This window comes from Sinocyclocheilus grahami, unplaced genomic scaffold (assembly GCF_001515645.1).
Source record: "Sinocyclocheilus grahami isolate Dianchi unplaced genomic scaffold, SAMN03320097.WGS_v1.1 scaffold3.1, whole genome shotgun sequence".
NCBI classification, from domain to species: Eukaryota; Metazoa; Chordata; class Actinopteri; order Cypriniformes; family Cyprinidae; genus Sinocyclocheilus; species Sinocyclocheilus grahami.
Genome location: NW_015505182.1, coordinates 2,895,376 through 2,919,474, shown reverse-complemented (window position 1 = coordinate 2,919,474; position 24,099 = coordinate 2,895,376). Strand labels below are relative to the sequence as shown.

Here is a 24,099-nt window from a genome sequence, read left to right as displayed (position 1 = left end):
TTCTGTTATTTATTATTACTATTATTTATAGAACGACAATATCACACTGACATTTGTGCTGCTGTACTGAATCATAGTAATTCTGCTATTCAGTACTCCAGCAAGAAAAACTTTATTGAAATTTCGTTATTGCAACAAAATCTCAAATTGGCCTCAAGCTCTCCATAATGCCCGCACATTGGTCCCAATGTTAAACAATGCTTTAAAAACTAATCACATGTTATAAAAAATCATAAATTCCACTTGAGAGAACCAGTTAGGATAGTTTCTGATCTAGTCACGATAAGATAAGAGAGGATCCAGAGAAGAGGGGTCAGCACAGAAGCCATTTAACTGAGAGAAGAACGGCCAGCGTAGGGGAGATGTGACTGAGAGAAGGGGAACCGGAGTTTGTATGGCAGTGGTTTTTGTTTTGGCCAATACAAGCTGCGTAGGCCATGACGTGGGGAATGTAATGCTGCTCCTGGACTCCATGAAGAAGATGAGCCAAGGGACCTTTGGAGAATATCGCCACATCTTCACCGCCATGAGTCTCCATGCTCAAGGGAACAGCAGCCTGCGCCTGATAGTTGTTATGCTCTGAAGACAGAAGAAAGTGTGTTAATGTATAATGTATATGTGTTAATATTTATATTGTATTAAAACTAAATATTAAAATAAAATTTAAAAAACACACTACTTTAGTTAAATACAAATATGAATGTTAACAATTACAGTTAAAACAATAGCATGTAGCTTGAATGCATTTCTCCATAATTATCAGAAATAAATTTGTAATTTTAAATTAAAATGTAATTACAATTCATATTAAATTAATATTTATTAAAACAATACTTAATAAATAACAAAGAAACAAAATTGAAAGCAGTGAGCAGTTTCGTGTCTATATTGCTTGTCAATACTAATAACTACAGTTATTTTTTTTTATTTCTTTGTCCTGGGAATGAATGACAGAACAATGTCAGCAGCAGGGATGACAATGCATTTTACTTAATTGTATTTGGATTGTGTTCTATCAGTGAAAACAGCAATTAAAACAGACAAACCTATGCTGTGGAATAGTAATGAGACAAACAGGGAAAGCCAGAGAGAGTGATGGGGAAGAGAATGAGAGAAGAGAGAGACCGAGCCAGAACAATAGCCATAATTCTATGGCTTGTCAAACATATAGAAGAAGCGTAAGAAAGATGGGCGGTGGGATCGGAGAGAGATGCACTTTATCATCATCAACTACTGCTGAGTTTGACATTCAGGGCGCCTACATGCTATAGTTGACAGTGCATCAGAGATTCCATTCAATAAGGACAGTGGGTCACAATGATGTAGTCTTCAACAAATCTCTCCATTAAAACGTATTACACAAAAATCAAATATAAATGTAAATGAACAAACCTTAACCATCACAAACTTTTGAAAGATAAGGTTTCTTAAAGAAATCTCTTATGCTCACCAAGGATGCATTTATTTAATCAAATATACAGTAGAAAACAGTAATATTGTATTGTAAGTACTTCTATTTTAGTATATTTTAAAATGCAATTTAGAGTGTCACACGATCCTTCAGAAATCATTTTAATGTGTTGATTTTGGTGCTCAAGATTTCTTATTATTAGTGTTGAAAACAGCTGCTTAATATGGAAATCATGAAACTATTATAATTCATTATTTGACTAATTTAATTATTTGAAATAGAAATATTTTGTGACATTACAATTGTCTTTACTCTTACTTTTTATCACATTATTGTGTCCTTGCTGAATAAAACTATTTTAAAGGGGTCATGTGATGCATTTTCAAGTTTTCCTTTCTCTTTGGAGTGTTACAAGCTGTTCGTGAATAGATAAGATCTCTAAAGTTGCAAAGACTAAAGTCTCAAACCCAAAGAGATATTCTTTATAAAAGTTATGACTCGTCCACGCCCTCCTAAAATGCCTAGTTTAAACACCCCCCCACATGTCTACGTCACTGTGTGAGAAGATTTGCATAACACCGCCCAAATGTTCACGCAAAGAAAGAAAGCGTAACGTTGATTATTGCTGTAGTAATGTTGCTGCCGCCGCCATGTCGTGGAGACGCGTGTGTGTTTCATTATGAAAGCGAAACTACTTTGTTTGGCCTTCCAAAAGAGGACACAACTAGAAATGAGTGGTTAAGTTGTATTTACAACACTGTTCCAGGACAGTTAAACCCAAATATTCAGATGTTTGCCATGCATTTTACGGAGGACTGTTTCCTGAACCCAAGAGAGTTGTTTCTACAAAGTGGGGCAATTCCAACTTTGCAAGGACAGTCTGGTGCTTCTGACTCACAGACTGTAAGTATGTTTTCATATTTAAAGAATTTGAATGCAAGTTGAGCAGTGTAAAGTAGCGCTTGTTTGTCATTTCTCCTATCACAAATGCAGACATGGTTTTATGTTTATGCGGCGCGATATGCAACGCAACGCGTAAAAAGACAGTATAAATCATTACAATCCGTAATTATGTCCCCACTGGATGCAACAAATGCCTCGTTTGTAATGGGTTTTACTGGTTTGTCTCGTCGCGCCAGGACATGGCATCACATTATGGTAAGTTGCGTAACATTTCCGTCACACGCTTGAGGTATTCGGCCAATCACAATGCACTAGATAGCTGGCCAATCAGAGCACACCTCGCTTTTCAGACCGATGAGCTTTGTAAAAATGTACGTGTTTCAGAAAGGCGGGGCATAGAGGAGAAATAATAATGTACAGTATGTGGAAAATAATGTGTTTTTTGAACCTTAAACCACATAAACACATTGCATTACACAAAATAATGTTCTTTTTAGCTACAAGAATAAATGTCTTCTCCGTCTCTTAATCCAGTGAGTGGTCCTTTACTAAATAAAAATGTTGAAGAGCCCTGAATGCAAGGGTTGATGTACTGCAATGAATCCATTTCAGAAAAGCAGATCCACAAATCCAATATGCTATATTCCCACTTGATTTCTAAAAAGGCCCTTTCATTTCCGCAAAATGAGTTGTAAGCCTTTCAATCCATCAAGCATACCGTCAGAGCTGTATCCACCCTTACTGTATGCTACAGTATGGACGTTTTACATTATTTGTTGCCATATGCCATAGAATTGCAAGAAACAGCCAAACAGGAACAATTAAACCTAAATCCCAACATCCCAAGTATCCCAAAAAAAGTAGGTCCCAACCCAGAACCGGGAAGCGATAAGCCTGTATAATTACTTACCGTAGTCCACAGTTGAGACATTCTCTCTAGCACCGTTAACAAACTTGAACCCTGGGCCATTTCCATAGAGAATGGATGTGAAGGGCTTCTGGTCAATATCACTCATTATGGGGGCCAAACCTTAGGAAAAGATATTTAAAGCTCAGAGACTGGACCATAAACCACCAAGAAATCACATCATACTCTGTAATTAAAGTCCTCCCAACATGCCTCGAGCTTTCATTACCTACCAAAGATTGAGTTTCCCCGATGTGTGTAGCCTCCAAAGCTGAAGACATGAGAGTGATCAGCCGTGACAACTGTCAGTGTGTCATAAATGCTGGTGAGAAGACCGGCTCGGGTAATGGCCCGGTCCATTTCCACAGCCTCGTGTAAGGCATGTTTGGCTTTTCCATCATGGTGTCCGTGATCAATGCGCCCACCTGCCAGCATACAGCCCAGTCAGCGGACTCATACAGAGCATTAAGACATACACTACATCTCAACACATCTTTCCCTTCAGTACCAGGAACAACATTTGATCCTACATTAATACACAATGTTGAGGAGTTTATTAATAGCAAAATTAATTAAAAGTAGCAATCCTGCATTTTTATGTAATGTGATAGTAGCGGAGCTGTTGTAGTGCAGCTTTTAAATTAATTAAATTAATTCAAATTTAATTAATAAGTGGTTTAGTGTGATTTCTTTTGTCACAGTAGCTGGGTTTCCATCCAAAGTTGCAAATATAACTTATGCGCAAAATTGGAATATCACATAAAACATTTGCGAATAAGCACCGTTTCCATTCAACGAGTCAAAGAGAACAAAATAGTCACTTCTGATAAACTGGCACTAAATATCACTAAGAAAAGTAGGAGAAGCCACTGAATAATAATATAATTTTCATATATAATAAATTACTTGCGCCTCAGAGAAAGCAGACGTAACACAATAAATGCGGTCATTGCTGCTGTTTGGGAATGCAGTCGTGTAAGACAGTTTTGGGAGGCAATTATACAGAAATACTTTGACGACAGATTTTGTTAGGGCATTTAAGAATGATCATAACATTTCAGATGCTGTGCAACAAGACCGGTCGGCTGGTTAGTCAGGTTATCCCGTACCAACGTGCAAAGTCACATGACGTTTTGTTGTGCATGGAGGAATTTATTAGCAAAATTTGTTTCTATCTCCCATTATTCACATCAACCCTTTTTCGCACAAGTCAAAAACTAACTCAAGCGAGTGTAAAACTTTTCGCGAATTAAGGGATTTTTTTTCTAAATATGCCGTTTCCATCACTCATTTCTGATGCGATACTTCAAAATAAGCATAAAAGCAGGGTGATGGAAACATAGCTATTGTAGTGCTTCAAGCGAACTAAGGCAATCGTCCAATTAATTTTAATGAGTGCTTCAAATTAATTTATTCAATACATTTTTCGTCATCTAAAGGTTTTGTGAAATTACTATATAAATGCCGCAGTTTATAACTATGCTTTTAGTTGTATTACAGTTTTCTTGTTTCAATTAGATTTTTAAAAATCTTTTTTGATCACATATATACTTATATTGCATGCATTTCATATATATATAAATATATATATAATGTTTAATATAAATTACCAAAAGCTAAAAAAAAAAAATTTGCAGTAGATTGACAGTAACTTCCACAGCACTGAGAAATGCAAAATAATTGTTCGTAGTTTAATCAGATGTTGAACTGACCTCCCATAACAATACTGTGGTTTAATGACTGCTGATGTACACTATACTTTTACCTTCCACCAATAAGTAGAATCCGCGTTCATTTTTTCGGAGGATCTTAATGGCCACGTCTACCATCTCAGTGAGGGAAGGGTCAGTTTCTTTGTTTCTCTCGAGCTCATAGGGCAGGTCTGCTGGCTCAAAAAGACCTGCAGCACAAATAGAACAAAAAAAGTTCAGTTTTAACAGGAAAAGTTAAAACAATGTCTCAAAAAAGGTCACTTAAGCAATGGTTATGAAACTCACCCAAAAGATAATCCACATTGCTTGGATTCAGAGAAAAGAGATCCTTCCTGTTCCAAACATAGTAACCTCTCTGATTACACAAAGGTTAAGAGAAAAACAAGAAATAGGTTAGATAAATGATCGTACCCTCTTATCTAGATGCTTTATAGAATGTGCTACACTGCTATGATCCAATATCTTACAACCAAATCTCTGTAATACGGTTTCACAACAAGTACAAATTGTCTTCATTTGTTATTAACTGCACAGCTATAAAGCCTGCTTTAGGGGCCTCAAGAGCATCAGATCAGATTCAGAGAAGTCAATAAACTGGGCATCATCAAAAGAGCACAAATACAGCACCAGAGACAGGCAAACACAGAGAGAAAATGAAAAAGAGATTTGTCAGCAGAGGCATAGCGTGGAAGCTTTTTTTTCCTGAACTGAATTGAACATGACATTGTAAATGAAAAGATGGAATGAAGTGCCGTGTTTTTCCCTAATTTCATCTTTCACCTTATCCTTCATTCTGTCAGTCCACTCCCCCACGAGGTTCCTGCCATCTTTGCGTGTACCGTTGTGTTTCTTGTCTCCTGGGTATTCCACATCTGGTGTGTTTCTGGGGTACATATTTCTCCTCCCACCCCCCATAATCACCTGCCCATCCAAATCAAGAAGAAAAGAGAAACATCACACATTTATTGTACACAGTGCTGTCCAAAAGAAAATCTCATTTAAACCAAAACATGTTGAAAATGTAAAATTAATAAACATTATGATGTACAATGAAGTAGAAATATTTACAATGCTGCACTTTTTTATAACTCTAACTGCTATGCTAATAAATATTAATTTGTCATTAATATTTGAAACAATTGCAAAAATATGTATTATTCTTCATAAGAAAAATAATATTAATAATAGTCATTTTAAATATTATTATTTAATATTGGTGTATTTAAATATATTTAAAATATTAAATAAATTATTTTATCAGCATTAATATTGTTGTTGTTATAATTGTTAATATTATTAATTATTATTGTCGTTATTATATTTTATAATTTATTTAACAACAATAATAAATACTTTAAATATTAACTAAGTATTTTATCAACATTATTATCAATAACAACAAAAAATAGTGTATTGTATAATTTATTTAATCATACTTTTATTTTATCAATATTAGTAGTAGTAACAATAGTAATACATACTTCTTATTCATTTTTATAGTTGTTGTTAATATAATCATTTCTAATCAATATTTTAATAATTACTTTTTTTGTATAATTTGTAACTAATATTTTAAATTATTATGCATTTGTTTTTTAATTGAATACATTTGTATATGTAAATAAGTACATACAGTCAAACCAAAAATTATTCAGACACCAGACATCATTTTTGATATTTTTTACTAGTGGGTGCTGGACACTATAGTTTATTTATGTGAGTGAGGATAGCAAAATAAAGTAAACTGTGACATATTATACCAACAATTCTTCACACAGTGGATTAGCAGTAAAACTGATAAAAATTTGGGACCAAAAATTATTCATACACTTTGACCTGACCATGTTTTGGTCCAAGTGTTTTTCTTTAATTGCTAATGCGACCTTTTTTACACCACAGACTGAACAAAATTAAGCATTGCTTGCTAATTGGTTGACCTAAATTGGTATTATCTAATTGTGTACTTAAATTTAACAGCTGAAAGCTGTTTAACATTCAACCTAATTCATTACATACCTTTCTCTCAAAGTTATCTGACATTATCAAGATTAATTTGTTCTGACACACTTTAACTCTGAGTTCTTGTCATATTTTATTACCATTTTCTAAACTATAGCGAATAAGCTGTGATAATGTAAGAAATGTTGAAGATGTCTGAATAAATTTTGGTTTGACTGTATAAATATTACACTGAATGACCCAACCCAACACTATATAAAACCAGTTCATAAAATTGGAAGATAATCATTAAAAAAACTCACGTCAATGTCAGGGATATTTTCAAAGAGTTGTCTGGCGATGTCCTTGCATCCGCTCTGGAGTGCTTCAGCAGGCATGTCTCCATCTGAATACCAGTCCCGGTCTACACAGTGTGCATACGCCGCACTCGGAGTGGCATGGTTCACTCGTGTTGTTGTGACGATTCCCACTGATTTGCCTGGGGAAAATACAGGTTGAAACATGGCCATGATTACCACTATATCTACTGTCGATTCAACTGGATTACGTATTTTTTTTCCTCATCTATCTAGTAATTCAACAACATATATTTAATCAACAGACTGACTTAGAGTAAACCAACTGAAATATGCACTGCATCAGCTTTGCAATGTTTGATTGTAAGTCTTGTTGTCTGGCTAAGGTCACCCAGTTGTATGGTACAGTATTTTAATGCATTATCTGGACACAAGCACCCAAGTGAGAAAGCATTTTACCCTGTACTCAGATCAGGTCAGGTTATCAGTTTGACACTGATTGGACCATCCGCCTTTTAAACCTCTCAGCTGGATTTTAAATGTTTATTCTGGTCATGTCATACAAATTCCACTCGGCTTCTTTCATTCACCTCTACCTTCGGCAGAGGACTTCCATCTTATAAAATGCTTCATTTGTTTTTATTTTCAACATGAGAACAAAATATGAGCAAGCCGTCTGCGTGTCACGCTCATCAGTCACTCTTCTCATTTCTGCCTTTACTTCAGATAAGGACGTGTTTTTTTCCGCTTTCTTCAATCTTTTATCTGCTCAACCTGCTTTATGTGCCAGTGTCACCTTTGTTTCTCTCATGCAAAAACAAGTTAATGGATTGCTAGCATAAAAATAAGCTAAGAAACAAATATCCCATCTATATTCTAATTGCAATAGAAGTCGGGGACAGAAAGGCATTATAGCTGCTGTGTGAGAGGATTCAGCAGGGCATCTTACCTGCGTCTTTGGCCCATTTAAGAATGGAGGTGACCTCGTTCCCCCGAGTGGTGTTGCACTGGGATTTCACAGCTGCTGCGCTCACACCAACCGTACCCTCGTTGGCCTTCACCCCGCACAGATATGCTGTGGCAGTGCCCGCACTGTCTGGGACCTGAGCATTGGTGTTATATGTCTGGGGGGAAAACATGTACAATTTTAATAGCTGCAGGGATTGTTTACAAGAGCAAAATTAAAGTGTACTTAGTGCACTTAGTGTAGCTCTATAAATGTCCATTCAGCATTTTGCAGCATCTAGCACGTTTATAAACAATGATAATTTTTATTATGAGTCCAATAGTCTGAGACCATTAGTATTTTTTTCAATTGATAAAAAAAGTATTGTCATAGCCCTGTAAAGCTTATGAAATAATATCTACTGAAATGGAACCCTTTATTGAAGCTTTAGACAAAATACGTTTTTAAAATCTAAAAAGGTTTCCACATGTGTTTTTTGTTGAGTATCATATTTGATACATCTGGCTTTTATGGCTCATGTAGTATGAGTATAATCTGGAGCTCATACACAAGGAGAAAAAAAACACCTCAATTTTATGCCCAAGCTGAGCAAAAATATGAAATTTGGTGCAGTTGCTGTCATTTATGTGGCCAGAAGGTAAAATGAAATTCTAAGCTTGTAAAGTAAATCAATGAGATCTTCACAACAGTACAGATGATAATGCATATTAAAATAATATCCCAATAATATGTCTTTAAAAGATGATTGAGAGATAAACGGTCCTCAAAAGCCTGATGTATCATATTTGATACTCATTTTTTAACATAATTTTTCTTAAAAAATTATGTATTGATAATCAGGTCCATCTAAATTGCTTCAGTTCAGTAAGTGTTCATCTTGAAATCTCACTAGCAATATAAAATATATTCTTAAACTTATTTGCTGACTTTAGAATAATCATTAAAGATTTCACAGCAAAAAAGATGCACGCACCACGACTTGAAAGGGAACGCTTTTTGAATTATACTAAAATGCCTTCAACATGCTAAAAACATTTAAAATATCAATCATATGACAATGGCGTGTAATAGATTGTGTACAACAGTTTTAATCATGTTAGTAATTTGGAGCCCTTAGAAATTTGTATATCAAATAGGCTTTATAGGGTTAAGTGAAAAGTTTACATGAAGCCAAAAAGAAAACAGCTTCATAAATTTTGAAGATAATAATTGACTATCTTTCACAGATGTTATTTTAATAATAGCTATAATAATCTGTGAAATATTTATTTTAAGAGAGCCATCGTCCCAGAACTGTGACCTCTAGAGAAATGAAACTATGATTTGAATCTGTTCTCTGTGGCCCGGGGTGAGCGACTGCATGAATTATGAACACAAAGGAATGGCATGATGGGATTACAGCACGTGGGATGTACCTTAGAGAGGGCAACGTAGGGAAATTTGTCCATCTCTAGCTGTGTTTCCTCACCATTCTGTCCACTCAGTTGACCCTTTAGAATGCGTGCTGCTGTGACCGTGGGTACACCCATGCCTACACACGACAAAGGTTGGATCATTCACAGTCTATTTTAACAACATATCCTTCAAGCACCTTCTATCATGAACAACATAGTCTGCCTTTACTTTAGAACCTCAAAGGTGCTTGAGAAAGCCCTTATAGTATGTTACTGAACAAGAATTAAATCTTGAATTTTGTTCATAATTGTGAGATGAAAGGGCCACTTGTCACTTAATGACATAACCTGCTCTTCTTAAAAGCATGAGGCAAATTAAAGTCGACTTAAAAATTTTAAAAATGCACAATTCCATTGAAAAGAGTTCACAAAGTCTGTCTTTAAACCTTATACGTATATAAAGCTTAAATAAATCATGAAATATTCCAAATGTAATTATTGTAACGTGTTAATGTATGAAATGAGGGTCTTGGCTTTAGTTGATATAAACTGAAATTGTATCAAAAGAACTCTGAAATATAAAACAGACCAATTTGATCGAATTGCAAGTACTCAAAATGTTTAGGCAAATACATATTTGTTTACCTTGTATTCTTGGCATGAGGACAAAGTAATCTTCAATAAAACTATGACTTTTAAAAGTATTCTATAACCTCATTTGAACAATATCGTCTAAACCCTGATCTTGCCCATTTTTTCCACAGTCAACCACCAAAATAAGTTATATTTGAACCATGTTTTCAGTCCAAATTTAATGTGATGAGATGACAAGACTGTGTACCACTAAATAATGGCAAGTAACTTTTTTATTGAGCGGTGTAGTCTGGTGTAACAAATGACAAATGACTCTTTTAATCTGGTTCTTTTCAGTTAATCAAATACATTCAGTGTGGTTCGATTCCTGAACAAGTGACTCTTTCACACTGCTTCTTTTTAGAGAATTAAACAGTGAAACCAGTGAATTCGAATTCATGAACAAATGACTCTCATGAGATGGAAAACAGCTCTGAGTTACTGTTTGATGGACTCTTGAACTCAATCCTCGAATCAACTCACTGAATCTGTCAGAAGTGGTTATATAATCAACATTACATTATCATGGCTTTGAGTAATGCAACATTTTAATAAAATAGGATATATTGCATACAAAACCTATTCAAATTCACAAGTCTTTTTTTAACTTGGTTGGCTGACCTCCAAGAAAATAATCAGAAACATTACAATTTCAATCATCTTAATGCATGAATCAACATGTCAACTGATACAAATCTTCTTCAATCTCTATTTCAGCCATTGCTTCTAGATAATCTTTTATGTGAATTCATCCTTTTGTGGCTGGTAAGTGGTTTTTGTCATAGTGGACAGTGAGAACTGCAATAAATCTACATGACAGTGGTTGAACTGAGGCTTCATAAGATATCATTTTTAGGTTTTTATAAACTGTTGCTTATATGCCAGCATTGCTTTCACAGGGGTGTGGTGCAAAATAAACGAAATTCTTCCTGTAAAATTTGATCATTTCTGAGGTATTGTTTTCTGCAAACAATATTCAGACTACCTTTTCCTTCCTTCTTTCCTTGCTTTTATCGCCTAAGCTTATTTTGATAACTGCTGTTTTTTCATTGTGCAAGCTGGAGTTCATCCAGACATTGACTATGGTTAATTTGTTTATTTCTCCTTAACTTGGTATCCTTCACTGCCCATGTTAATGCTTAATTTTGAAGCAGGTGCATACACTGTAACAGTGCTTTTAAAAATATTTAAAGGGGTCATATGATGCTTTTTTAAAGATCATTATTTTGTGTATTTGGTGTAACAGAATATGTTGACATGCTTTAATGTTCAAAAAACACATTATTTTTTTAAATACTGTACATTATTGTAGGTCCTCTATGCCCCGCCTCTCTCAAACGCTTCGTTTTCTACAAAGTCCCTCCTTCCGACAAGCGCAGTCTGCTCTGATTGGCCAGCTGACCCAGTGCATTGTGATTGGCCGAACACCACAAGCACGCGTCGGAAATGTAACGCCCCTTACCATAATTGCGAGCTTCATCTTTCAAAATAAATGTGAAGACAGAGCCCGAAAGGGGAACAGAGTCGCGTGACAGACACAGTGATGAAGCTGGTATGTGTTTGTGATATGACCCCCTCTCTCTCTCTCTCTCTCTCGCTTGCGCACACACACGATGTGCAAAACTCCACATTTGAACAGTCAATAGAAAATACTTGAACTAATAACAAAACAGTAGCTGATTCTGAAGCGCCAGATTGTCATAGCAAAGTCAGAATTACCTCCTCTCCTAGGTTCATGAAACGGTCGTCCATAAAATGCATTGCTGTTCTGTTGTAAGTAATCTTAAAGATTCCTAAATGCATCTACTTTCGGAAGGCCAAATAAAGTGCTTTTGCTTTCGCCTAGAAACACACAGCGTCTCCCTGACATGCTGCGTCAACACTAACTGCGGTTACTGAAACCACACCTTCTTTCTTTGCGCGCACATTTGGGCGGCATTATGCTAATATTTCCACATAGTGAGGTAGATATGTGGGGGCGTGTTCGAACGAGCCGTTTTAGGGGGGCGTGGCAGAGTCTTAACTTTGATAAAGAATATCTCTTTGGTTTTGAGACTTTAGTCTTTGCAACTTCAGGGATCTAATCTATGCACAATCAGCTTGTAACACTCCAAAGAGAAAGGAAAACTTGAAATCGCATCACATGACCCCTTTAACTCTTTTTGTTAAACCTGGTATTGCACAAACAGTTTTCAAGTCTTGGTTGGAAAAAACAACAACTTACCATCACCAAGAAAAAGAATGATGTTCTTGGCAACATTTTTGTTGAGGTCTTGAAGGGTCAAAGCATTTTTTAGTGTGCGCTGAGCCCATTCCTTCCAGAAACCAGGGTCCTTCTCTTGTTCTACAAGCCGTAAGAAAACATGTTTACACCTTTGCCCACAAATTATAACACACAACCAACAAAGTTGCTCCTGCAAAACAAGATAATGATCATGGCCTTAGACCAGAAGTATCCATTTAGAGATTATGAGTATGCTATCGCTCTCTAAAGTTACGACGACAACAACTACATTTCTATGTTATGCACGTCTTCTTCAGTCCACATAAGCTTATTAAACCCCACAATCACGTAAATGAACACATCTGGGACCATATGACCCGAAAGTCCAATCTTCTTATGGAAGCTGTTGTTCATTTGAAATGAGATTTATTCTATGTCTATAGTTGGTACAAGGTCAAAAAGAAGACTGTTAAACTTCGGTGGTCTGAGATGGAGTTACACCGTTTATGAAGCACTCATCTGACACTATATGACTCTGCATAAATCAAAGATACTGCAGGCAAATTATAAGGTAGGGGTGCTCAAAAATGCTACTTTCCTGCACAGTTTAGTTCCAACCCTCCTCCAGTACAAATGTTTGTTATTATCCTTAAGTCTTCTTGAAGATCTCGATTTGCTGGTTCACAAGTATTTGATTTAGGGCTGGAGGTAAACTTAGCAAGAAGGTAGGTCTTCAGGAACAGGATTTAGCACCCTAGCTATAATGTGCTCTAAAACAGTCTCAGTTAAATTTTAAAGAGACAATATTCTCATCATCGCAGAGAAAAGTGTCATCATCAGTTGTCATATCTAATAATGGCAAAAGGCCAATAAACAAAAAAAAGTGTCTCAACTGACCTGGAAATTCAGGCTTTGCCATTCCTTCCCAAACCAGGCAACCGAGGATAAAGAGTGCAGCGACCTTCATTTTGTATCAGCCGCCGTTTTGCAGAATAACTCAAGTTCCAAGGATGTCAGAAGACTCCAAGATCTGCAATGAAAACAGGTAATGTCTAGTCAATGTTAAAATGTTCTTCTATTCCAAATTCAATGTTCAGAGATAGCTATAAGTAAGCCATTCATATGCTGATTTGAACTCTGTGGCACTTCCATCTATTTGTTTGAGCAGTCTAACATAATTATATCAGCTCAACCAATGATGTGAGTTTGGGGCAGGGCTACATTTCTCCAGGTATATTTAGTTTGAAAACAATTATTATTGTTGCTGCTACATGTGGAATGACACACTTCTTCTTTAAAGACAGAAAACAACTATTTACTATCCCAAGGCTTATTTTTTTCCATCAAAATCTTATATTCATGTGCAAAAACAAATGAAATATGATTGACTGTTTCAGCTGGGGATGCACGTCACAAAAATGGATACAAGCAATAATTTAGTGGCATATTTGCACATTCATTTGTGTAGCTACCTAAAAGTTCACACCTGAAAACGTGATATGGCTGCATTATTAGTATTAAACCTTTATGTCTTCTACTCTATAGTCAAGGTCACTTTAATGGGATTGAGTGCCACTGCACATGGTGCTTTAATAGGCATGACAAAGCTGATTAACTGGACACCTCTGTTCCAAGGAATAGGACCGCAAGATTTCTATTACGAACACACACTTTCTCAGCTTACTTCAGATCCTTTTAATGGGGTATTTAGTCATTGCGCAGAAAGCATCAGTCTGTATCAAAGTCATGTGTTCAATCAACCTATACGTTAGCCATGCTGCCTGGAGCTTTGACCACTTTGTATTTACACTTGTAAAACTGGAAAAAATGGGCATTGTGTTAGTCACGTAATGCATTGAAATATTATCTCATATGAAATGTTTGAGTAAATGCACAGCTATGGGGTTCTTTCAGGTCTGGTAATTCCCACGCAGTTTCGAAGTGTGAAAAACATAGCTAGAATTGATTTGCTTCATTTGTAGTGCAATGAAATGAATTGCTTTTCACTGCAGTTTCATTACATATATATATATATATATATATATATATATATATATATATATATATATATATATATGTGTGTGTGTGTGTATGGGAACAGACAGGAATCCTCAAAGAATCAAATAAGATCCTACTTGATGAACTAAAATGTTATTCAGCATGATCTTATATGATTCTTAGATGACTTTTGTTTGCTCCAATTCGGATTGGTTCCAAATTACAACAGAAATTCCATTTCTTTAGATCAGTCAGGAAATGCAATGGTTTAGGAGGGTAAAACTGTACAGAAACGTGAGATTGTGCCCTAAAATAAAATAAATGAATAGATTAATAATAAAGTGAAATATTAAAATATACTTGGTGAGCATGAAATATTAATATTATCACTCAGTATGTTGAATTTTTTTTTTCTCTAGACTGTCCAACATGCACTTAGTCTATTACGGTATTCATAATTAGATTAAATGAAATTCATATAGACTGCTCCTGTGATTAACATTTTTCAATGTCTGAATGAATTTTTGTCATAATCTTTTAAAATTAATAATTTTAAAGTAGAGGATAAAAACTTCTTCCCAAATCAAAGTCAAACAAGCAGAAAGCCATTTGACTGTCATATGACAAGGACACCATAAACATGCCAGCACCCCTTCAGACCTTTAGGACAGTGTCAAGGTCATTAAAGATTTTTTTAAATCACATATTTTAATAACATTTTCTTGTTTGACTTAAAAATGACGTTTTCATGTCAGATGGAGAAATCCTAAAAACATCTTCATATGCATGTCATGATATTTTTAAGATTGCTTTTTCTACCTTAAAAATGAAATAATTAGTATTTAGTACTCGATTGATGTATTCAACCAATATAAATACATATGTCACATTTCTTTATCTCTGGCATATTTATTTATCATTGACCTATATATATTGAGTTTCTTTGTCAGCATATATGAATAAAACCAACATCTTTGCAGTAATAATCGTTTTCCTCGACACTCAACATACAACGTCCCAGTGTCTCACGTGCAGTGATGCACAGAGAAGCGCTTCTTTTTCAATTACATCCTCTCATCTTTTCAGATCATTCAATGTCTGTTTGTAACCAAAGGCTGTACGCTCTACAGAACAGGAAAACCATCGACATCCCCCACATCACTGGAGCGTAGCATTGTGATTCCCGGTTTGCTGCTTAATTGCGGTAAAGTTGGAAGAGCAACTCGCCGTTATGCAAACGGAGATCCCAACGCAACCTGAACAACTTGCTGGATTGTATTGAATTAATAACAGCCCAACTCTCCAACACTTCCCAGCGTTGCCATTAGAACTCCAGTCACATGTAGCGATGAATGAACAGTCATTCAGCAGATATAAGCAGCGCTAAAAGTGATCCTACTCACCCTCGTGTTATATGTATCCGTGCACCTCTGCGATTTCAGCAACACAGGACTCACATTCACGTGCTGTTCTCTAGTCGAGCTTTTATAATGCTTTACAATGCGCCAGCCCGCCGAGAGAGAGAGAGAGAGAGAGAGAGGCCCCGTTAGTAGAGTCCACTATTAATAATAGTGCAATCTGAAGCGCGAGCTCCTCCTGTTGATAGGAGCCGCTTGAGTTGAAGAAGAAGCTCATGTACTGTAGGACCCCAACAGCTATATTTCTATTGCATTCCTGCATTTCTTGTTCGATAAACGTTGTCAATACAGCATTAACACATATGCCAGTACAGCGACGCCAATGTTTTATTTGTGTAAAACCAACAGCTGTATTTGACAAAACATTCGAAGTCATTTTTAGTCAGGTTACAAAAATAAGTAGTGAGTAAAAAAGGTCAAGTCAAAATGTATCAAATCCACAACACATAGCAGCCGTAGTTTTCAGCAATTCCATTTGATCCCCGCTAGTTAAGTACTGAAAAAGAATAGAATAAGAATTACAAAATATTATGGCAAGCTTAAAATATAAAGCATAATAAAAATGATAGCTACGCGCATCAGTGCAGCCATAAACCTGATGAACCTCATGTTTCAAAATTCCGCAAGTTCATGTGTAAAGATGGCAAATTAAAATGTGTGAAATGCACAAAACAGTAAAACATTAGCAGTAGTTTTTGGCAATTATATTTTATCCGAGCAAGTTAGATAAATAAATAAATAATTCACAAAATGAAGTAAGCAATTAAAAAGAGATATACATACATACATAGCCTATAACAACAAATGTGCAACATATTCTCATGTGTCTCATTACATCTTACCTAGAGTTCATTGTAAGTGTTTCCCTAAGGCAAAAAGTCACAAATCTGTAAATTTGTACTTTTTCCAAATAAAAAACAAATCACTCGTTGATTTCGATTTTCGTGTGCTAATGATGCGAAGGCGGTTTGCATTTACCTAACGTTACCTTTAGTCTTTGCCTTGAACTTTCTACTCGGACTTGAGTCTACCAGATAGTTCATCTACATTCTGATAGACTAACCACAAGATGTCACTATGAACTCAACAATGCGCTTGATTGCCCATCAGCGCGAGAGCAATGTCGCTCAGCCTAAAGACTGGTAATCGGCCATTGAGCTGCTGTGGGCTTTTGCCTCGCGGTGATTTCAGCTGTGAAAAGCCTTGGCCTCGCAATAATCCACATAAACCTCCTAATACCTTTCACATAGCATTTTGGCTGCCATCATGTTTTCACGTGAAGAATGACAGAATTAACTTTTCTGAAGGGTTTTGCGTAAAATTAATATTTGCCAATAATAGACTGTAATCGCTAAGTATGAACTAATAAGTGATACAATGTTCTGTGTAATTCCAATGCAGCCTTATCTCATATTTTTCGTTCCCTGAATGGCCGGGAACTATAACAATAAATTAAGTGTTTTACCTATTAGATTGTGTTTTATTAACGTCTACCCATACCCCAACCCTAAAACTACCCCTTACAAGAACGCAAAAACAGTCATTATTGTTATACAGCGTGACAAAATTACGCTATATTGATGTGCGCACGCAGTTTTCCGATATTCACGACATTATTATGGCGGGAACCAATAGCATTCGAGCTCGAGCCGTGGAGGAGCAGGGGCCCAACGAGAACGAGAGGGGCACAATTTCTCCAGCCCTTTCTCCCCCTTTTGTGAACGAGATTTCTTCACATCACGATCTGAACCAACCCTAGGCTATTATTGTTTTTTCACCTCTTGAATCTTAGTAATGAACCAATTCACAAGATTCGAATCGCTGAGTTGAATCCATCTATACTCTGAAAAGATGGTAGGCTATTTTAAAGCTGTGAATTTTCCAACAACAACCAGTCTTAAAAAAAATACTTTTAATACACAGTTTCTAATGAGAACAGAATCTGCCACAGCAGATTATATTATTATTATTATTATTATTATTATTATTATCTATCATTATTTACCATTATAATTTAAACAAAATATTGGGTATGCAGTTGCGGCGCTATATGACATGAAGTTCATATAAAATCATACAATTTCTTTCTGTATCAGTATTGAGCTGTCACCAATGTCCCGCCCTCAGTTGAAATACAATTGGTCAGAAGTTGAAAGTGGAAACCTGCTTTGGAATATGATTGGTTGACTGAAGTTACTATTATAATCCTGACGGGTGCCTCGCATTTAAACTGTGTACGCTCGTGTGCAAGCTGTATCGAGTCAACAGGGGAATACTAGTTTGCATAATAGAGATTATAAAAGGAAAGTGGACAGCTGCCTAGAAAAGAGAGATAGTCTAATACATATGGTAAGGACACAGAACTTTTCCTTGTTTGTCAAAATAACAGTTGCTTGCATGTTACTGCACTGCTCACGGTGTGTTGTATAATTTGCAGATAAAGCTGTATAAATGTAATTTAATATATCAGTACACAGTTTCGCATTTCTGTCTCTAAATTAGTAGTTTCAGGCAACGTGCTTAAATGCACGTGAATTCATCAGGTGAAACGTAAACCTGTTTATTTAACTATAGCCTACTCTTAAATAAACACTCCCTGTTTGTTATGGTAATCACTGATATGCATTCTAATACTTCAATCCACGTTACTGTGAAAATGGAACTGAACTAATTAAGTCAGTTCCGTGTGCTGTATTAATTTGAACAGAGGTTACTTATTACCCAGAATTCATCATGAGAGTTTACTTTAAGGCAACAAAGTCACAGCTGTACATGCTGACCAACAACAAGGCTGTAAACATAGTCTGGCTTGTGACTCCTTCAGTCTTGTGTGCTTCAAATAAAACAATTAAGTTTAATGTTCATGTAGCCTAATGTTTATATACATATTATTAAGAATGCGTATGAGCCTTAGCTAATGTTTGTATCAAGGACAGACATGCGTTTAGTATACTTTTTGTAAAATTATTATTTGTGAAATGGAGCTTATTTTGTCATGTATAATAGACCTTTATGTGTTTATATTAAATATATATTTACTGTTAATCAAGTGACAGCAAGCATGGTACAAGACACTGAGTACAAGATTACACATCCACACATTACACATCATGATTACCCATGTCTTGCACAATTTCCTCAAGAGATTAAGATGCCCGATGGTTTAAGTTTTTATCTCTAGTGTAATCCTAGAGAGGAAGACTGCGCCGGGGAATCTCTGACGCCAGAAGTTGTGACTTTTGTCGTTATCATGAGACTTTATGTTGTCATATGTTCCAGAGAGCGGAGGTCGGCATGTTGTTTTTAGTCGTCTCCTCTATGGATTTCCATCTTCTTAATCCCTGATTAGGATGTGTTATGAAATGTAGAAACCCAGACATCTGAAGTGTTTCTGTTTGGATGACAGCTGACATGTTCATGGGTGATGTACAGGTTAGTTTAGTTAAAAGAGGTAACTGTGGACTTAACTGTGACTCATTGTCACCAGATGTGGGAAAGCTCAGAGTGATTCATTTTTTACAGAAATGCATAATTTAGCTTCTTTTGTAACTGGACAGACACCACTTTTAACACTGTTATTTTTACCTTTTGCCTGCTCCATTTTTTATTTGATCTTAATGTTTTAAATGACTTTTCTGTTTTTACAACCATTTTCTATAGTATATGATTTTTTTTATTGACCTGATAGAGATGTCAGAAGCATAGGGGGAACTGGCGCCAGACTCTTAAGAGATAGTTCACCTAAAAATGAAAATTCTGTCTATATTTGCCACTCTCATGTCATGTCCTAACCCAGTGATCCTCAAATCTGGCTCGCGGGATCCACTTTCCTGCAGAGTTTAGCTCCAACCTAATCAAACAACTATACCTGTGATTTTTCTAATGATCCGGAAGACATTGATTAGCAAACTCAGGTGTGTTTGATTAGGGTTAGAGCTAAACTCTGCAGGAAAGTGGATCTCGCGAGCCAGATTTGAGGATCACTGTCCTAACCTGTATGACTTTCTTTTTTTCTGTGGAACACAAAAGAAGATACTTTGAAGAATGTTGGTAACCGAACAGTTTTAGTTCTTGTTGACTTCCACTGTATGAAAAAAAACAACAACACTTAAGACATTTCTCAAAATATCTTTTTTATAGTAAGTAAATGATGACAGATTTTTCATTTTTGGGTGAACTAACCCTTTAACTCTTTTGTACTAACGATTTGGCAAGGGAACTGCAGGTGGTTTTGTTTCATGAATTGATGAAAGGCTATTATTTAATTAAATGATAAAGTAAAATTAAAAATAAATAATTTTAAAATAAAACCAATCAAAATAAAACACTTACTAAATTAAGATGAAATATTTTCAAGTTTACCTGCATGTCATTAACCAGTATCAGAGAACGGAGAACATGTAGGCCTAAATGTATTGTTAAAGAGGTCAAAGAGTTTCAGCTGACAAAAAAAAAACTCTAACCTGCTTTACATCATTTCCTGTCATATATTTTGATTTAAATCTACAGTCTCCAATATCGTATGTCAAATTTATACAGCCAAGGTGGCATTTCTGCAGTGGCATTTACACAGATTTTATGTGTACTCACATTTCTGCTCGGAGGTTGCAGAAATGCATTTGTACAACAATCAAAACTATATACTGTATAACTGGGGGCTAAAGTTGGTCAGAGCAGGCATAATTTAGTCTGGCTTTTATACAGCATTATGTCTTGACACTGAATTTTGAGCAGGCATGGAGCAGCCTTAACTTGGCTGTGTAAAAACACTTTGTGTCTGATCTGAGTGTAATCTCAGCATGTAAATGAAACCCTTGCTCTCAAACTACTGAAACGGGGTGTATGATAATATTACTCTTACCACCAGGGAATGACCCCAAGTAATGCGTGACAAAACTGGAAGATCATGTGACAGAGTTACCAAGTATCAAACGTGCTTCTTTATTTAGGTGCTTCTTCTGCCTTGCATAAAAATCAAAACCTGAACTTTAATGCTCAGATTGACATTGGATGACTTAGACCAAAAATATTTGTTAAAAAGTGGTACGTGAACAGGAATTAGGCCATATCCAAGTCACAGAGTCTCTGACTCAGGTGTGGAATGAAATGTGCTTTCTCTCTCACACACACATGCATTCGCTTTCACATATTAGCACAGTGTCAAACAAATGCTTTAGCCATACCAGGGAAATGCTTTCGTGCCTTAAACAATTGGACAGTTCACAGGATCAGTGACGGATTTCTGACTCATAGCTGTGGTTTAGCATTTGAGACTTGGTCTAGGAATCTTGGCATATTTTGTATTGTGTCTTTCACACTGTGCTGGGACCAACTTCCTTTTTCTTTATGAGCATGGAAAATGCTAGAAACGATCCCAGATCAGCCTTTAGTAAATACTAAAGCAGGGTTGGCTATGGGAAAGAGGCAATGAATCCATCCTCACTGTTGATAGAATCAGAGTTCTGGCGATTCTGTACACCTGCGCCTTGCTTCAATCTGGGGTCGACAGATGATTGAGCCAAAGCCCTAGACCGGATACAGGCAGGTCTCTGAGTCACCAGCCAAACTTTCAATGAGACATGTCACTGGAAAGCGACGTAAAGGGAAGAGTCCATTGTCATTGCTGGTTGCTGACATGCTGTTGGCAGCTGCATGACTGCACATCTGCTGGGGCAGACCTGCCAGGAAAGTGTCTATGAGTCTGGCTTTGGATAGAATTATGCCTGAAGACCATAAGTACATTTACTATGAATATGAAGAATGTGTATAGCATATTTGAGCCACTTACAATAAATTTGCGTCCCGTTCCTTACCTGTTACCACATTATTTTTTCCCCTATTAAAGTAATGGGACATCCCATAAAACCCAGGACGTGACCTCATATGGATCCTTTTCACTGCACAACCAAGTGGAAGAAAAATATACTGTATAATTTTAGTTTATTTTCTCGATTTCTATAAAATTCTAGCATTGACTATTTTTATCCAGCTCAACCATTCAAACATTTTTACCAACTTTATTGTAAGAAAAATGATCAAACTATAGTTTTTCTTTAATTAATGGTAAATATATAAATTGATCAATAATACAAACCAAAAATCTGGTCTAAAACTAATTAGTCTTGTGCTTAGGCAAAATGTGTTACCTTGTTAAACAATTTGTCATTTTTCTTTTTTTTATATTGGTTACATTTCTTTTATTTCTCTGTTTTTCTTTCTTGCAATAAAATAGCACAATTATATTTTAATTTTATTTTTATATTGCTCTTTGAAAGTACAAGAAATTTGATTTGTGATTTTGTTGGGTGTATAGATGCTGTGTGTATGTGTGTTTTATTTTATTTTATTTTTGTATTCTTTTTAAAGAAATGATTGTTTCACGTAACTTAATTTTCATACTTATAAAATACTTGTGAAAATTACTGATGAAATAATAAAAATGATTTAAGTATAATTATCTTAAAGTAGGCTGTGACAGAAAAAAATCTTGAAGTCTTTTACTGTGTGTACGTGTGTGTATATATATATATATATATATATATATATATGTGTGTGTGTGTGTGTATTATTATATATAATATACACACACACACACACATAATATCTGTCTCATCATTTCCAAATGACACCATAAATTAGGCTCCTAATATGTTTTTAGTAAATGCCAAAGGAACTTGTGCTTTCCAAGTTGGAAGAAATTCAGCTCTTTCTGTCAATACCCTTATGTGTTACTCTCCCGCCCAATCAGGGTCATCAAATGACAGGGCTTTACCCCTCTGAGGTCGTGAGAAGTGCGTCTGGCCAAAAAATTCTATTCAATATGCTAACTGCAGCTCTGGGTGTGAATATGTTTGGACTGGTCATTTTGTGGTTAATATATTTTGGCGTGTCTGAATTGTGTTTTACGTGCTTGGCTGAAGTGGGGTTTGGCTTAAAGTGAACATATGTGTCTGCTGTTCAGATGCCACAGAGGCCTTATGATAGATGCCTGGCTTTGACAAGACTCAAGACAATTAGTCTTTCTTGCAGCCAGATGACAAAAATAAATTAGATTAACTTTTACAAAAACACTAAGTTACATAATTAAATTTTTTTGGGCTGTTAAATATCTCTTTTTTTTCCATTATTAAATTTTTCTGTGGATTCATTATAAATGAATAATACAAAAAGCCCCAAAATAAAGATAAAATCTCACTGGAATGAAGAGGAGGAAGCAAAGACATTATTGCATATTTAATATACATATAAAAATACATTCAAATATATTTAAAATATTTTCATTTAAAATACTAGTTTTATTATTACATTAAAAAAATTACAGTTTTAAAAATGAATTTGTGTTTATTTAAAGGGGTTCACTGGGTTTTTTTCTAGGCTTGATTGTGTTTATGGGGGGCAGTCTAACGTGTTAATGCTTCGTTTTTTTTAAAAACGCATTATTTTTCACATAATTTACCTTTATTCCACAACTCTCTGTCCCTTCTCTGAGAAACGGGCTGATCATTTCCTTCTTTTATGAAGCTCCTCCCTCAGAAATAGGCGATGGGCTATGATTGGTTAGCTAGCCCAGTGTGTTGTGATTGGCTAAACCGCCTCTAGCGTGCGTCTAAACGTCCCGCCCTTCACCTCGGCGGCATGTGCTCTGGTTGTATTGTAAACAACTGCATCGTTAATATCTCTTATCAGTTTTAGCCCGATTGAGAAGCAGAGGATATTATTGAAGAGGATCGTGCAGAACCTGTGCAAGCATGGCTTTTAATGTTAGGCCTATGTTTTTTGTTTGTTGTTGTCTCATACTTTTAGATACGCTGTTACTGCTACTGCTTATGTTAGCTTTTAATATACAGTTTTATCGTGATTAAAGCTTTAATACAGTACGGCAACTGCACGCTGTTTAACCATGTTTAACATGTAATCCATGTTACAATCATCCGGGTTTAAATTGCGCTCAAATTGATTTGATTTTGAGCAATATTTACACTGAAGCTCGCAGCATGGCGGCAATGGAAAGGAGCATGACATTTCCCGACCAGGCGCCGAGTGCTGCCAATCACAACACACTCTGGCCCAGCTAACTAATCACAGCACATTTCGTATTTCAGAAGGCTTCATTTGATACAGGAACTATTCGTGCCGTTCATGCCAGACTGGGGAGAGAGGTGCTGTAATAATGTAAAATATGTGAAAAATAATGTGTTTTTCGAACAACCTAGTATGAGAGCCTGTTCTAGTACACCCCCAAAACAAAATCAAGACTTTGTAAAAGAGCATAATAGG

The 24,099-nt window shown here is 35.8% G+C and overlaps 2 protein-coding genes across 2 annotated transcripts in view; one reads left to right on the top strand and one right to left on the bottom strand.

The window, feature by feature from the left end:
- Window positions 1-111: 111 nt before the first annotated feature.
- Window positions 112-15,915, bottom strand: alpl (alkaline phosphatase, biomineralization associated). Its single transcript, XM_016253863.1, has 12 exons — window positions 15,808-15,915; window positions 13,304-13,436; window positions 12,407-12,526; window positions 9,571-9,686; window positions 8,138-8,312; window positions 7,195-7,370; window positions 5,714-5,854; window positions 5,219-5,288; window positions 4,987-5,121; window positions 3,455-3,646; window positions 3,225-3,344; window positions 112-579 (listed from the first exon to the last, which is right to left on the bottom strand). The coding sequence occupies exons 2-12, from the start codon at window positions 13,371-13,373 to the stop codon at window positions 314-316; spliced, it is 1,581 nt and encodes a 526-aa protein (XP_016109349.1). The 5' UTR covers window positions 13,374-13,436; window positions 15,808-15,915; the 3' UTR covers window positions 112-313.
- A 2,122-nt stretch (window positions 15,916-18,037) lies between these two features.
- The window catches only part of ece1 (endothelin converting enzyme 1), a 23,951-nt gene continuing 17,889 nt past the window's right edge, over window positions 18,038-24,099 (top strand). The window contains exon 1 of the mRNA XM_016253769.1: window positions 18,038-18,171. Coding sequence (XP_016109255.1) covers window positions 18,169-18,171 — 3 coding nt within the window. The 5' untranslated portion in view covers window positions 18,038-18,168. The remainder of the gene's footprint in view (window positions 18,172-24,099) is intronic.